This window comes from Balaenoptera musculus, chromosome 9 (genome assembly GCF_009873245.2).
Source record: "Balaenoptera musculus isolate JJ_BM4_2016_0621 chromosome 9, mBalMus1.pri.v3, whole genome shotgun sequence".
NCBI lineage: Eukaryota > Metazoa > Chordata > Mammalia > Artiodactyla > Balaenopteridae > Balaenoptera > Balaenoptera musculus.
In genome coordinates this window covers 55247260-55258952 of record NC_045793.1, presented here as the reverse complement: position 1 = coordinate 55258952, position 11693 = coordinate 55247260, and the positions used below count along the sequence as shown (strand labels likewise).

Sequence of the window (11693 nt, the reverse complement as noted above, 5' to 3'; positions counted from 1 at the left end):
TGGGTTAGCAAGCCCTGATAGTTGATGTATAGTTTGCTGATAACCTGGTTCATGGTATGCTTTGGCCAATGTAGTAAGGTAAGTTCAACCGAGTTGTACATAACTCAGATGTAGAAAACTGAATTTACCTTTTCTCCTGGAAAACCTGAGTTTTATTTTGCCTGGATGTGTATCTGATCTTATTCTATTGCTTTACTTGCATAGTCATAATCCATGTGTTTTTTAGATGGGTGTTCCATTACGGGAAAATGAAAGTTCTTTAACAACAATCATAAACATTGGATATACTAGTGTGGTAGATTCAGATAATAACTTTAAAAAAAATTGAAGTATAGTTGATTGACAATGTTGTATTAATTACTGCTGTACAGCAAAGTGATTCAGTTATATAATATATATATTTTTTTCATATTCTTTTCCATTATGGTTTATCATAGGGTATTGAACATAGTTCTCTGTTCTATACAGTAGGACCTTTTAATTTATCCATTCTATATATAAAAGCTTACATCTGCTAACCCCAACCTCCCACTTCATCCCTCCCCCAACCCCATCCCCCTTGGCAATTAGTAGTCTGTTCTCTATGTCTGTGATTCTGTTTCTGTTTCCTAGATAGGTTCATTTGTGTCATATTTTAGATTCCACATATAAGTGATATCATATGGTGTTTGTCTTTCTCTTTTTGACTTACCTCACTTAGTATGATAATCTCTAGTTGCATCCATGTTGCTGTAAATGGCATTATTTTGTTCTTTTTTATGGCTGAGTAGTATCCCATTGTATATATGTACCACATCTTCTTTATCCATTCATCTCTTGATGGACATTTAGGTTGTTTCCATGTCTTGGCTATTGTAAATAGTGCTGCAATGAACACTGGGGTGCATGTATCTTTTTGAATTATAGTTTTGTCCAAATATATGCCCAGGAATGGGATTGCTGGATCATATGGTAATTCTATTTTTAGTTTTCTGAGGAACCTCCATACTGTTTTCCACAGTGGCTGCACCAACTTATATTCCCACCAACAGTGTAGGAGGGTTTCCTTTTCTCCACACCCTCTCCAGCATTTGTTATTTGTAGACTTTTTAATGATGCCCATTCTGACTGGTGTGAGGTGGTACCTCATTGTAGTTTTGATTTGCATTTCTCTAATAATTAGCGATGTTGAGCATTTTTTCATGTGCCTATTGGCCATCAGATAATATCTTTCTTTCATGGTTCACGATAAGTTTTAAGGAGTAGCAAGGACTGGTATTTCAAGGCTTTTTATTATTTATAATGCTATGTAGTCTGAAAAGTCATATATGATTATTTTTTATGCTCAACTTTACTGAACATAGAGAATGTGCTAAAGGTTATTTAACTTCTCGCTTTGAATCAAATCTGCAAGGAAATACACATATTTCAAACATCACCCATAAACAAAGAGATAGGTTAAGATCCTCAAGTGGTCATTTTATTAAACAAATACAAATTTGAAGTGTTTATGATAAAATATATCAATATTGGACAAAAATGTGTGTAAACAGCAATTCTACAACTGGGAAGACATCTTAGTTTTGTTAATGTTGGTGACATCTTCCCAACCGTGTCTAATCTTCAGTATCTTCTTTCTCAAGCATGGCAGGAGTAGTATGGCTTTGCATATCAGGACAACAATCGGAAGGAAAACAGCTATCATAAAATTTGGAGGTGTATACCATACAAATTGTTTTATATCTACCCATTTATTCCAGGCAAAAATCAATGCATGTATTGTGCCCAGCAGAAGGGAAACAATTCCTAGTTTGCTCTGCAAAAGAAAAAAAAAATTATCTTGGTGAGATTGGTTCATTTAGAGTTTATTCCTTCTAGCAGCTAGATCTGTTTTGTTGCTTGGAAATTCTTCCATTCATCTCCATTTGTTTTCCTATTACGTTTCTCGACAATGTCCACTCATATATTTCCACTCTTTTTACATGTGGGTAATGCCTTTGTCTCCAGACTATCTAAGTTGAGAAAATTCACAACCATTCTCCTTTTGGTCTCAGAAAATCGATAACATTGCCTTCCCTTTCTCCATACCTTGTTCTTCTCTCTTATGACATTTATTTTATGATGCTTTGTCTCTTGTGCATTTGCCTTAATTCTGCTTATCAAGAGACACCTAAAATCAGAGACTCTGTCTTACTCATCACAGGATCCCTGCAGAATCAACACAATGCTGAGCACATTTTAGGTGCTCAATAAATATTGGTGGGTTGACTGAAGATCAGTGCAAAAATCAACTTGATATTGGTGATCTTTATCAATTACAAAGGCAACTAAAGTGACTGACTGTGATTTTGGTATATTAATACTAAAGTGAATGACCTTGGTCTTTGTTAAAAAAAATCAAACATTTTGATAAAGTGGAAAAATACCAACAATTATTTCAATGTTTTAACAAAACACAGAGATATGGAGATGTGAAGAAAATATCAGCTTGCATTGGGATACTTGGCACCATCCAGATAATGTTACTTAAAAAGAATTGTTCACCTATGTAGTTTTATGGAATTCTGACAATAGCTCTTCTAGATATCTTCTGACTTCTATTCACTTTACAGGAAATGTTCACTAGACTGTCAGAATGAATCCAAGTCACAATTATTCAGCAGTAAGCCCCAATGAATACAACCAAATAGCTAAGTTTATATTTTCAGATATAAATCTCCAAGGTAAATCATAGAGTAGCTAGTTCTTGGATTGTAAATGAAAAGCTGCTAGGTTATTAATTGAAAAATATAAGTAATTGGTTGAAGATTGATTTACCAAATGTGTATTGTATACATATTATGGGCTAGGTATTGTACACAGAGTGGAATGGGTTGGGTTGTCAAGATACAGCGCTTGAATTTGTAATGAAATCTGTAAAGTGATGCACAGCATATGTGTGACAGGCAGAGCAATGTAAGAAGAGAGTTATTTAATGAGGAACAGACAACTCCAATGGCTATCAAGCTAAACCTACAAAATCAGCAAATATTGCGCCTGGAAAATGTGGCACCATCTCTAAACCACATTCAAATAATTCAGATGGAGACATTCTTTCCAGCTTAATCAGAGGTCCTGATAATGTGTCTGTTGGAGTATATGCATGGATGTGTACAAAGGATAGTGAGGATTAACTGACTTTGTGGGAATTTCCAAAGATGTCCACCCATAAAAGTTAAAGCTATGTACATAATTTAAAAAATCTTGGCAGCGCTTAGGACTGAATTAAGTTTAATCCTTTGAATCTTGTCAGACATGGATCCCATTGTTCTTTCTAGGGTGTAATCTACCCCTAGGAAGTTAACCTCAGTAAATCTGAGACAGTTTTGAATTCCAGGAATATTGAGAAACTTCAAGTGAATAAGCTACATAAAATGTAACTTGGAAAAAGAAGCTTTTAAAATTAGATATTAGAATACCTTTGGTAGATAAAACTCCATATTTCAAGGAGGATAGTACAAAGCTGTGTAACTTAAAAGGCATGAATAAAATCAGAGGATAGGCAAAATTTTTTTTTTTTTTTACTTTTGGAGAACTAAAAACAATATTGAATTTCTAAAATACCACATTTGTTGTTGCTAGATAGACAGCAAATTGTCCAACAAGCTTCAAATGTTAGAAATCATATTTTTCTTTGAGTAATGCCTCTTATATACGTCTAGAAAACACCTCTCCTATTTATCAGCAAGAGGGAAAAATGATAAGAGAGCACATTTTTAATTGGAACAAGTGTGAGATCTTTGCTATTGGAAAACCATCTGTTATTTTTTTATGGGGTAAAGTCAATATACTTGAGGATATTATAAGCTTAAAAAGAAGATTGACCTCTCTGAGGGACCAGAGTTTTTTTATATATATAATTTACCTGAATATAGTGAAATTCTCTCCATGTCAAAGAGTCGCTCACAGATGGAATAGATGTCACAGCCAACAGAGCCAGTATTGCAAGTGCCACAATTCCTAGAGACACATAAATTTCCATTCTCCAAACATCATGCTCAATCCAGGCATCTTCTTTATTTTGTTGGACCTAAGAGAGGGTGAAAAGAGGAAGGAAAAAATGCAAACAACACTTGCTTCCCGTATAAGAACCTCCTTCTATGCTCCCTCTACTATGGAGGACCTGATAACTAGGGGCCTCCACAAAGTTATGACTTTATTTTTGCATTTCTCTAAGAGAAATGACATAGGAGTTATTGATCTTTTTCCTTGAATGCAACATTTATATAATCTGTTTTATTAATTTATATAATAGTTATTTGATGGTTAGACTTGTCATATGTGTGCATATATGGTAAATAAGCAGAAAATAGGAACAATTAGCATTAAAAATAAATCTTCTGAGGGTGGTGGAAGATTGAAATGTGGCTCTCTCCATGAACAAAATACTTGTTTATGTTGTTAAAGTTGTAGTTTACTATTTTCAGCTTAGAAAACATTCCTCAAAGTAGAATTATACAACCAAGCCCCAATGAAGAGTTATAATAAAAAATTTTAAAAAGCACATTACTTTCTCAACACAGGGCTTCAACAGAGGTTTGGGGTACTGATATTAAAATAAGAAACAGTTAATTTGTTAGGAGACTTAGACTTTTTAGTTTAGTGATATTGTCAGTAATGTCATCCTACCTGTTGATATGCCCAGTTTAGCAACTTGTATCTGTAGGATCGTCTCATTGGATAGGATAAGCTGTAAACTGCATGCAGTACAGCAAAAAAGAAACTGAGAAGACCAAATTGCTTTCTTGTTACCATCCACCTATCCAACCAATGTGGAAATTTCTTATACTTGGTTCCATTATGAAGCTGCACAACTGCTGCTATCACACCTGGCAAATAAACCAGTGCCAAGAGGGTGATGGAAACCATTGGCAAGACTTTGTTGATGACCAGGATTGGAATTTTATAAAAATACTGTTGATGGGAAGTTACAAAAGGGTGAATTATTTCCCTCAGAAGAGTGTAAAGAAAAGTCAGAGATGATATGATAGCAGCGATTTTAATTGGCAAACGCCACTTTGGAAAGAGTTCCTGTTTGTGCTGAAGCTCTGGGGGGCAATCAAATTCATCACAATGGGTTGTTTGGTGCAAGTGCAAAAGCACAGGTCTTTTCGGTGCACTGGTCTCTCTTGAATCCTTATTCTACAAAGGAAAGAAAATAAACATCTTAAAATTGAACAAAACAGTGGGATGTCTCTCACACTAATTACTTACTGCTCATTGTACTTATCAGTAAAAAAGGACACTTTGAACCTTGCTTTTGGACACTGGTTAGTGGAAGGTGGCATAGACTATGTGGCAATGATCAAAGGTGCACTTAGTTATCCTACCTTACTTGGGGTTCTCCATAATTTCTGTTACTCATTTTTCTTTAAGTCAAAAGAAATACATGCTTCAGATACCTCCACTAGAGCTCAGACCATTGTGTTTCTATCTTGAAAGTGTAAAAGAATGAAATAATGCAACTGGGAAACAAAAACTGAAAAACTTAAAAAAAAAATCCAGAAGTCTTTGGTAAAAATAATAACACTTGTAAGTAGTCATAGTTGTATTTTTTTTAAAATTTCTTTTGGTTACTGGACAACTCTCTGCAAACTCCATTCATTCAAGTACAAAGGAACAGGAATAATATAGTCATTACTATTAGATAAAAATATGTAATTTCCATCATGTAGTCTTTTTTTTAAATTAATGTTTATTGGAGTATAGTTGATTTACAATGTTGTGTTAGTTTCTGCTGTACAGCAAAGTGAATCAGTTATACATATATGTATATCCACTCTTTTTTAGATTCTTTTCCCATATAGGTCATTACAGAGTATTGAATAGAGTTCCCTGTGCTATACAGTAGTTTCTTATTAGTTATCCATCTTATATATAGTAGTATGTATATGACAATCCCAATCTCCCAACTTATCCCTCCCCCCATCGTGTAGTCTTATATTCATAAAATATCTCATTTGTATAAGTACTAATAGACGAATAGTCTATTAAAACGGTACAAAGGCTATATAAGTAGTTAAATCCCACAGGGATGATCTATTTCCTGAGAAAGTTATATTTCTTTACCCAGTTGCATTTCTAGGTAGTCAAAAATTCAAAAGAAGTTTGCACTGAATATTATGTCACTTCCCCAACTGACTGATATACCAGCAAATTAAAAAAAAAAAAACCCTCAAAATAAGAACTTATAGCAGAGTATTTCATATTGTGTTACTTTATGAACAAATTTACTTTCTCACCTAATACGTTATTCCTAATTTCTTATAGCTCTATATGTAGACCCATAACATTTTAATGCTCAGAATGATGTTAGTGATTATCTTGTTCATTTCCTCATTTTATGCAGAGTAACTTTAATTCGCATAGTTCTCTATAATTTTTAGTGTTTAAAAATGACCTCTTGCCATTTGACTTTTACTTTCAGTAACAAATCACTATTACATTCAATGCTTTTTCCAATTACTCCATTTAGAAGGGAGTTGAGCATTATACAGCTTCTGCCATCTCTGCATGTTAAAACAATCAATGGATATCAATTTTCTGGTTATGCGTGAAGAATCATGGAACAGGAAGTAAGACAGTTCACTTGAAAAATGAAAATGATTTTATTTTATGCACACTTATTTTAGACAGTATGTACTTGTACTACCTTATTTTTCCTATTAATATAATTAAGATAAAATAAATACTTTCTGTTAAAACTGTAGTTGAGATCACTTAGAAAGGTAAAAAGAGTTTGGAAGCAAAATTTTCCACCACTTGTTCAGTCAAATAATTTAGTAAGAAACATTTAATCTTGATGTGGGGCAAAAGTGTGACAATGATTCTTACTCCAAAGTTGAATTTGTTTGGTTAACAGTGAATCATCAATTAACTTGATGATCTCTTGGTAAGCTGCCATGGACCCTATGAAAAAAACAGTTTACAAAACTACTGTTATATGGGCATTGATGACTTTTTCAAAAAACTTAGACCCACAGAATGTTAGAAAGAATTGGAAGGGCTTTGGAGATGATCTGGTCCAACTCTCTCACTTTGTAGATAAACCAAGACCCAGGATTTTCAGTGACTTATTCAAGGTTATTCAGCTAAGTCCATGACAGTCAAGGTACAACTCCTCTCATAGCCCACACTGCCCTTTACCATCACAGTATCAGTGCCAGGAATCAGAGTAAAGATATCAGCAGACTAGGGTGAAAATCACTTTTATAACACTAGGAGATATAGAACAGCATTTGAATTATTTATAGATTTTAATTAATTAATATAATTATTTTACCAAATAACCATCTTCTTCTAGATTTCTCCTGGGCTTCATTTTCCAAAGTTCGTCTTGGTTTGTGATGTCTTGTCTGCTCTCCATTAATTCTATAAAATAGTATGGCCTCAGCCACCTGTGAAAATAAAAATAATTATCTTCTTCACATCTATGCTATTTATGATATTAATGTTTGATAGGGCAATATGAAAAATTTACTCATATAAGGGCTAGAGTGGCAGATAAAGTGCAATTTAAAATATAGACTGATTGACTCATTTAACCTCACATTATAATCTGTAAGAATTCAAACAAGTGCCCTTGTGTCAATAGTGTTTTTCTTTGTCCAACTATCAGTGCAATGAATGACCCAGGTGTCTATATGGAATTCAAAGGGTCAGATGTTGCCTTTTATTTTAGGAGACTTTAACTCCAGGTGCTCATTTGGAGGAAAGTCAACTCCCCTCAAAGGTAAATAGAATTAGGAATGTGGTTTTTTGAGAGTAACAATGTTGTCAGTGGAGGTTGGAGTTTGCTGATGTAAGATTATACTTCAGGAAGTTGTGTATAATAGACTTTTGGGGTTGATGCTGGAATCTGAAATAATGGTGAAATGATTTTATGGGGAAATGTACTCTGAGTTTCAGAAAATGAACAGAATAGACACTCTTGGTAAGGTGAACGCTGACAGCAGCATAAAGGACTGAAAGGTTGTCTTAAAAGAGAGCCATTTTCCCATCGGAGTCACAGGCTGGTTTTTGTTTGCAAGACAATGCGTTGCTAGCACATTTCCAGTGGGGTTGTTGATGTGTTCAATCATTGACATGCCCACTCTCCTGGTTAACCCTGTGGAAATTATTTTGTCACAGTTCCTGCCAGATAAAAGAATCTTTTCCTTAACACTGTCCACAGATCCTCATTTGGGCTTGGTGTAACATTTTTTAGGAAAGGGAAACATATGATGTCACAACATTATTCACTGTTTTATTAGTTCTAAATTTATTTCCAGAGGAATACAATTGCCAATTTATTCTTTATGAAATTCAGTAAGAAAACAGATTAGATATGTAACCATTTGATTGACAGAAACATTCCAAGTGTTTCTGAATTTTAGACCACCTGTAATACTTTATTAAGTGGAAAGTTGTTTCTAGCAGTTTAAAACACTTAAAACATTCTCCAACTTTTAAAGGTTTGATCTTCACAGAGAATAAAGAGGAGTTATCTTTACATAATGCCAACATGTGCCTTTGTTTAAGTGCTCTAAGAACATTTTCCATACGTTACTTACTTCAAAATTTCACAATATTCATGCTGAGAATATTTGTTTTGGTCTGCCCACGTTCTTTTCCCACTATTTTATGATCTAAAACATTTCCTCCATCCAGAGAAATGCCCTCCTTTGGCCACAGAAGTGGGCATATGACTCAGTCTTGACTAATGACAGTTCTCTATTCTGTTCATCACACTGATTGGCTTAGGGATGGCACACAACTCTAGTTGAACCAATTAGAGTCCTTCTCTGATGTTTATATTTGGAAATGAAAGATAAAGAGAAGATGCCTTTAATATTCTGTTATATTGGGATGATAGAAGCCTACCATGCTTTCTTCTACACGCTGTAAGGAGGAAGATGTCTTCAAAAGGACAGAAGAAAGCCAACACACAGAAGCCTAAGCAAGAAATGGGGAAAGACACAGGAGTCCTGGCATATTTAAATACTTAGAGTTTCTGAGACCAGATCCTGAATTTTTCAGTTACACAAGCCAATACAATCCCTATTTTGCTTAAGTTAGTTTGAGTAAGGTGTATATCACTGGCATTTGAAAGAGTTCCGAGTAAAGCATATGCCAATCTTCAAGTATCTATGAACTCAAATCTATGACAGACATTGAGGAGGAAAAAGAGAAATGAGATTCCGTGTCTGCTCTGGAGGGGTTTTACAGTCTATTTGCTTAAGAAGTATTATTCCAAATCATTTGGTGATTTAACCAACATTATTAATATAGTAATTTGGGGGTGTGTATATGACTAGGAATACAAGTTTTACTTACTGTAATCAAACACAAGAAATAATTCACCATGCTTGGGAGATGTGTTAACTGTGAGTTTCAGGATGGCAAAGATGTTAACATACTAATCTACACTTTTTCAATATTAAGTCATTAACTATACTGTGAACAACCAGGTAGGCAGTGGGAATATAAAGTTAAATGAGATGGAGACTCTGCTTTCAAAAAGCTTAAAGTCTAGGAGAGAAGGCAGACATTTCAAGAACTGACTGCATGGTAGCACGATGCATCGGAAAGGAAGACAAAGTTTTATGGACAGATGGTGGCGTGGGAAGGGTGAGGGCTCTCTTCAGGACCTGGTCCTGGAGCATCTAGCAAGTTGGTAGTATTTGCTGATTGAGGGCCACTCTGCACAGAATCTGGGTGAAAAGCCAGAGTGGCCCTGGAGAGGTATCCAACCATTCGTCCGCGTGGTAGGGAGACCGTACTGAAGAGCAAAGCCAAGGAAAAGCCCCAGGCAGTTAGGGAGCTTGTTGACTGTGTCACCCACAGTCCACCTTGTACCCTGAAGCCAAGAAAATAAAATAGCAGTCAAATAAAATATGTTGGTTTCCCTCAGACATTAACCAAATATATAATTTAAATTCTACAATAAAATCTTTTCATCAACAAAAACAACAGGAAACAGCACGGTATTCAGATGTTAGGAACTCCAGAATTTGATCCAAAGTTCTCTTTCGTCTCCATTAAAAAGCAAAGCCTATTTCTGATGGGACTGTTGCATTTTGCTGGACCAGGACCTGACGTTCCTGCTAAATATTGACACAGTCCAACTGACTTATGTTTATGTGGAAGAATTTAGAATATGAAGACACTCAATGACTGGGATACATGGTCAGTTGCACTGCATTTCCAAATCTTCTACACTTTTAACTGCAAACTTACTTTACCACATTTTACTATGTGAAGGGGAGGTGTTTTTCTTCACTGGGCTGTGTTGTTAGGCATTGCTTCCTCCCTGTGCTTAACATTCTGTGCTAAACGAATGACCTTTTATTCAATAAGGGTTTTTTTTTTTTTTTTTTTTTTTTACGGAAAGAACAGAGTCAAGAATTCGGAAGTGTTCGTACATTTCATGTCTACAAACCACTTCCAGTGGATTTCACACCTGACACATATAAAGCCTTGATTGACTATTTGGAGGGAACCTAAATCCTGAGATCCTGAAAGAGTCGGACTAATGTTCCAAGGGCTTAAAATGAAAACTCTCTGTTACTAGGAAACTTGAAGACGAGTTGCACGATTTTAATTTAAGTAGTACGTACCAATCATTCATCAATACTATGCAAACTCGTGGCGACTTTGCCAAGTTGGAAAACTTGCCATCAGAACCCAACCTAAGGACAAACTTAATAACTCATCATATCCCCTGAGTCCCCAGGGAAAAGGCTTTCCTGTGAGTCCCCGGCTCCCAGCCCCCTGGACCAGCCACAGTGGAGCGGTGTGCTCCGCGGAGAGCTCGCTGGAAGGCAGCGTGTCCCAGAGCGGCGCGCAAGGGGCAAATTGAGCTGCGCTCGCCCCGAAGCGCCGCTGCTTCAGTCCTGGGAGGGCTCGCAACCCCCTACACTCCTCCCGATGCTGGGAGCCCGTGCCCGGCCTCGCAGGGACACCGAGAGGCAGGGAGCAAGCGGCGAGCCAGAACGATTCAAGGGACTCACCCGTCTCTCGGCGTGATCTGACGGTAAGTCGCGGCCGCAGCACCGGCCCGGAGGTGCCAGCCCCGCTCGGCGCCCGAGCCTCGGGAGCGCGAGCCTGCTCTGCCTGGGCAGACTCCGCCCCCTTGTCAATTGTCCGTCCAGCGCCACCTGCCGGTGCCGGGCGTCCGCAGGGCTCCTGCTTGGCTGGACAGTCCTGGGAAGGTCCCGGAGCCGAACCTAGGATTTCCCTAGTAGCCATCCGGCCGCTCCCGGTTTTCTTTCAAAGAGCCCTGTCCTCTGCCTGAGGTCGGCTCTGCACCCTCTCGATCCTCTCGATATTCTCCTCTCCTCTCCTCTCCTCCTTTTCCCTCCCTGCCTCCCTCCCTTCCGTCCTTCTTCTCGCCTACTTTAATCTCCTAACTAATGAACATTCGTGCAATTCTTTAGAGCAGTGGTTCTCAAACTCTAACACGTATTTCCTGTAGGGCTTATTAAAACACCGATCTGTCGTGTCCACCCCCCTCCCTCCAAACCCCCTCTCCTCCACCTCGCCCACGTTTCCTGTTTAGTAGATCCGGGATGGGGCCTGAGATTCTGCATTTTCTAACAGTTCCCAGGTGATGCTGAAGCACTCTCAGATCACCCTGTGAGAACTTAGCTAACTCATTTTAGAGCTTCAGCGCTTAGCTAACTCATTTGAGAGCT

The 11693-nt window shown here is 37.2% G+C and overlaps 1 protein-coding gene across 1 annotated transcript; it reads right to left on the bottom strand.

Moving 5' to 3' along the window:
* Positions 1-1433: 1433 nt before the first annotated feature.
* On the bottom strand, positions 1434-11432 carry STEAP1 (STEAP family member 1). Its single transcript, XM_036864545.1, has 5 exons — positions 11010-11432; positions 7301-7415; positions 4648-5160; positions 3884-4048; positions 1434-1795 (listed from the first exon to the last, which is right to left on the bottom strand). The coding sequence occupies exons 2-5, from the start codon at positions 7382-7384 to the stop codon at positions 1538-1540; spliced, it is 1020 nt and encodes a 339-aa protein (XP_036720440.1). The 5' UTR covers positions 7385-7415; positions 11010-11432; the 3' UTR covers positions 1434-1537.
* Positions 11433-11693: the final 261 nt, after the last annotated feature.

What these genes read in the sequence shown, in the direction of transcription:
- STEAP1 (XM_036864545.1), bottom strand. Translation starts at nt 7,384, where the DNA reads ATGGAGAGCAGACAAGACATCACAAACCAAGACGAACTTTGGAAAATG. An exon ending in TAAACTGGGCATATCAACAG is followed by an intron (nt 4,049 to 4,647) that starts GTAGGATGACAT and finishes ACCCTCTCTTAG; the next exon opens with GTCCAACAAAATAAAGAAGA. An exon ending in GAGAATTTCACTATATTCAG is followed by an intron (nt 1,796 to 3,883) that starts GTAAATTATATA and finishes TTTCTTTTGCAG; the next exon opens with AGCAAACTAGGAATTGTTTC.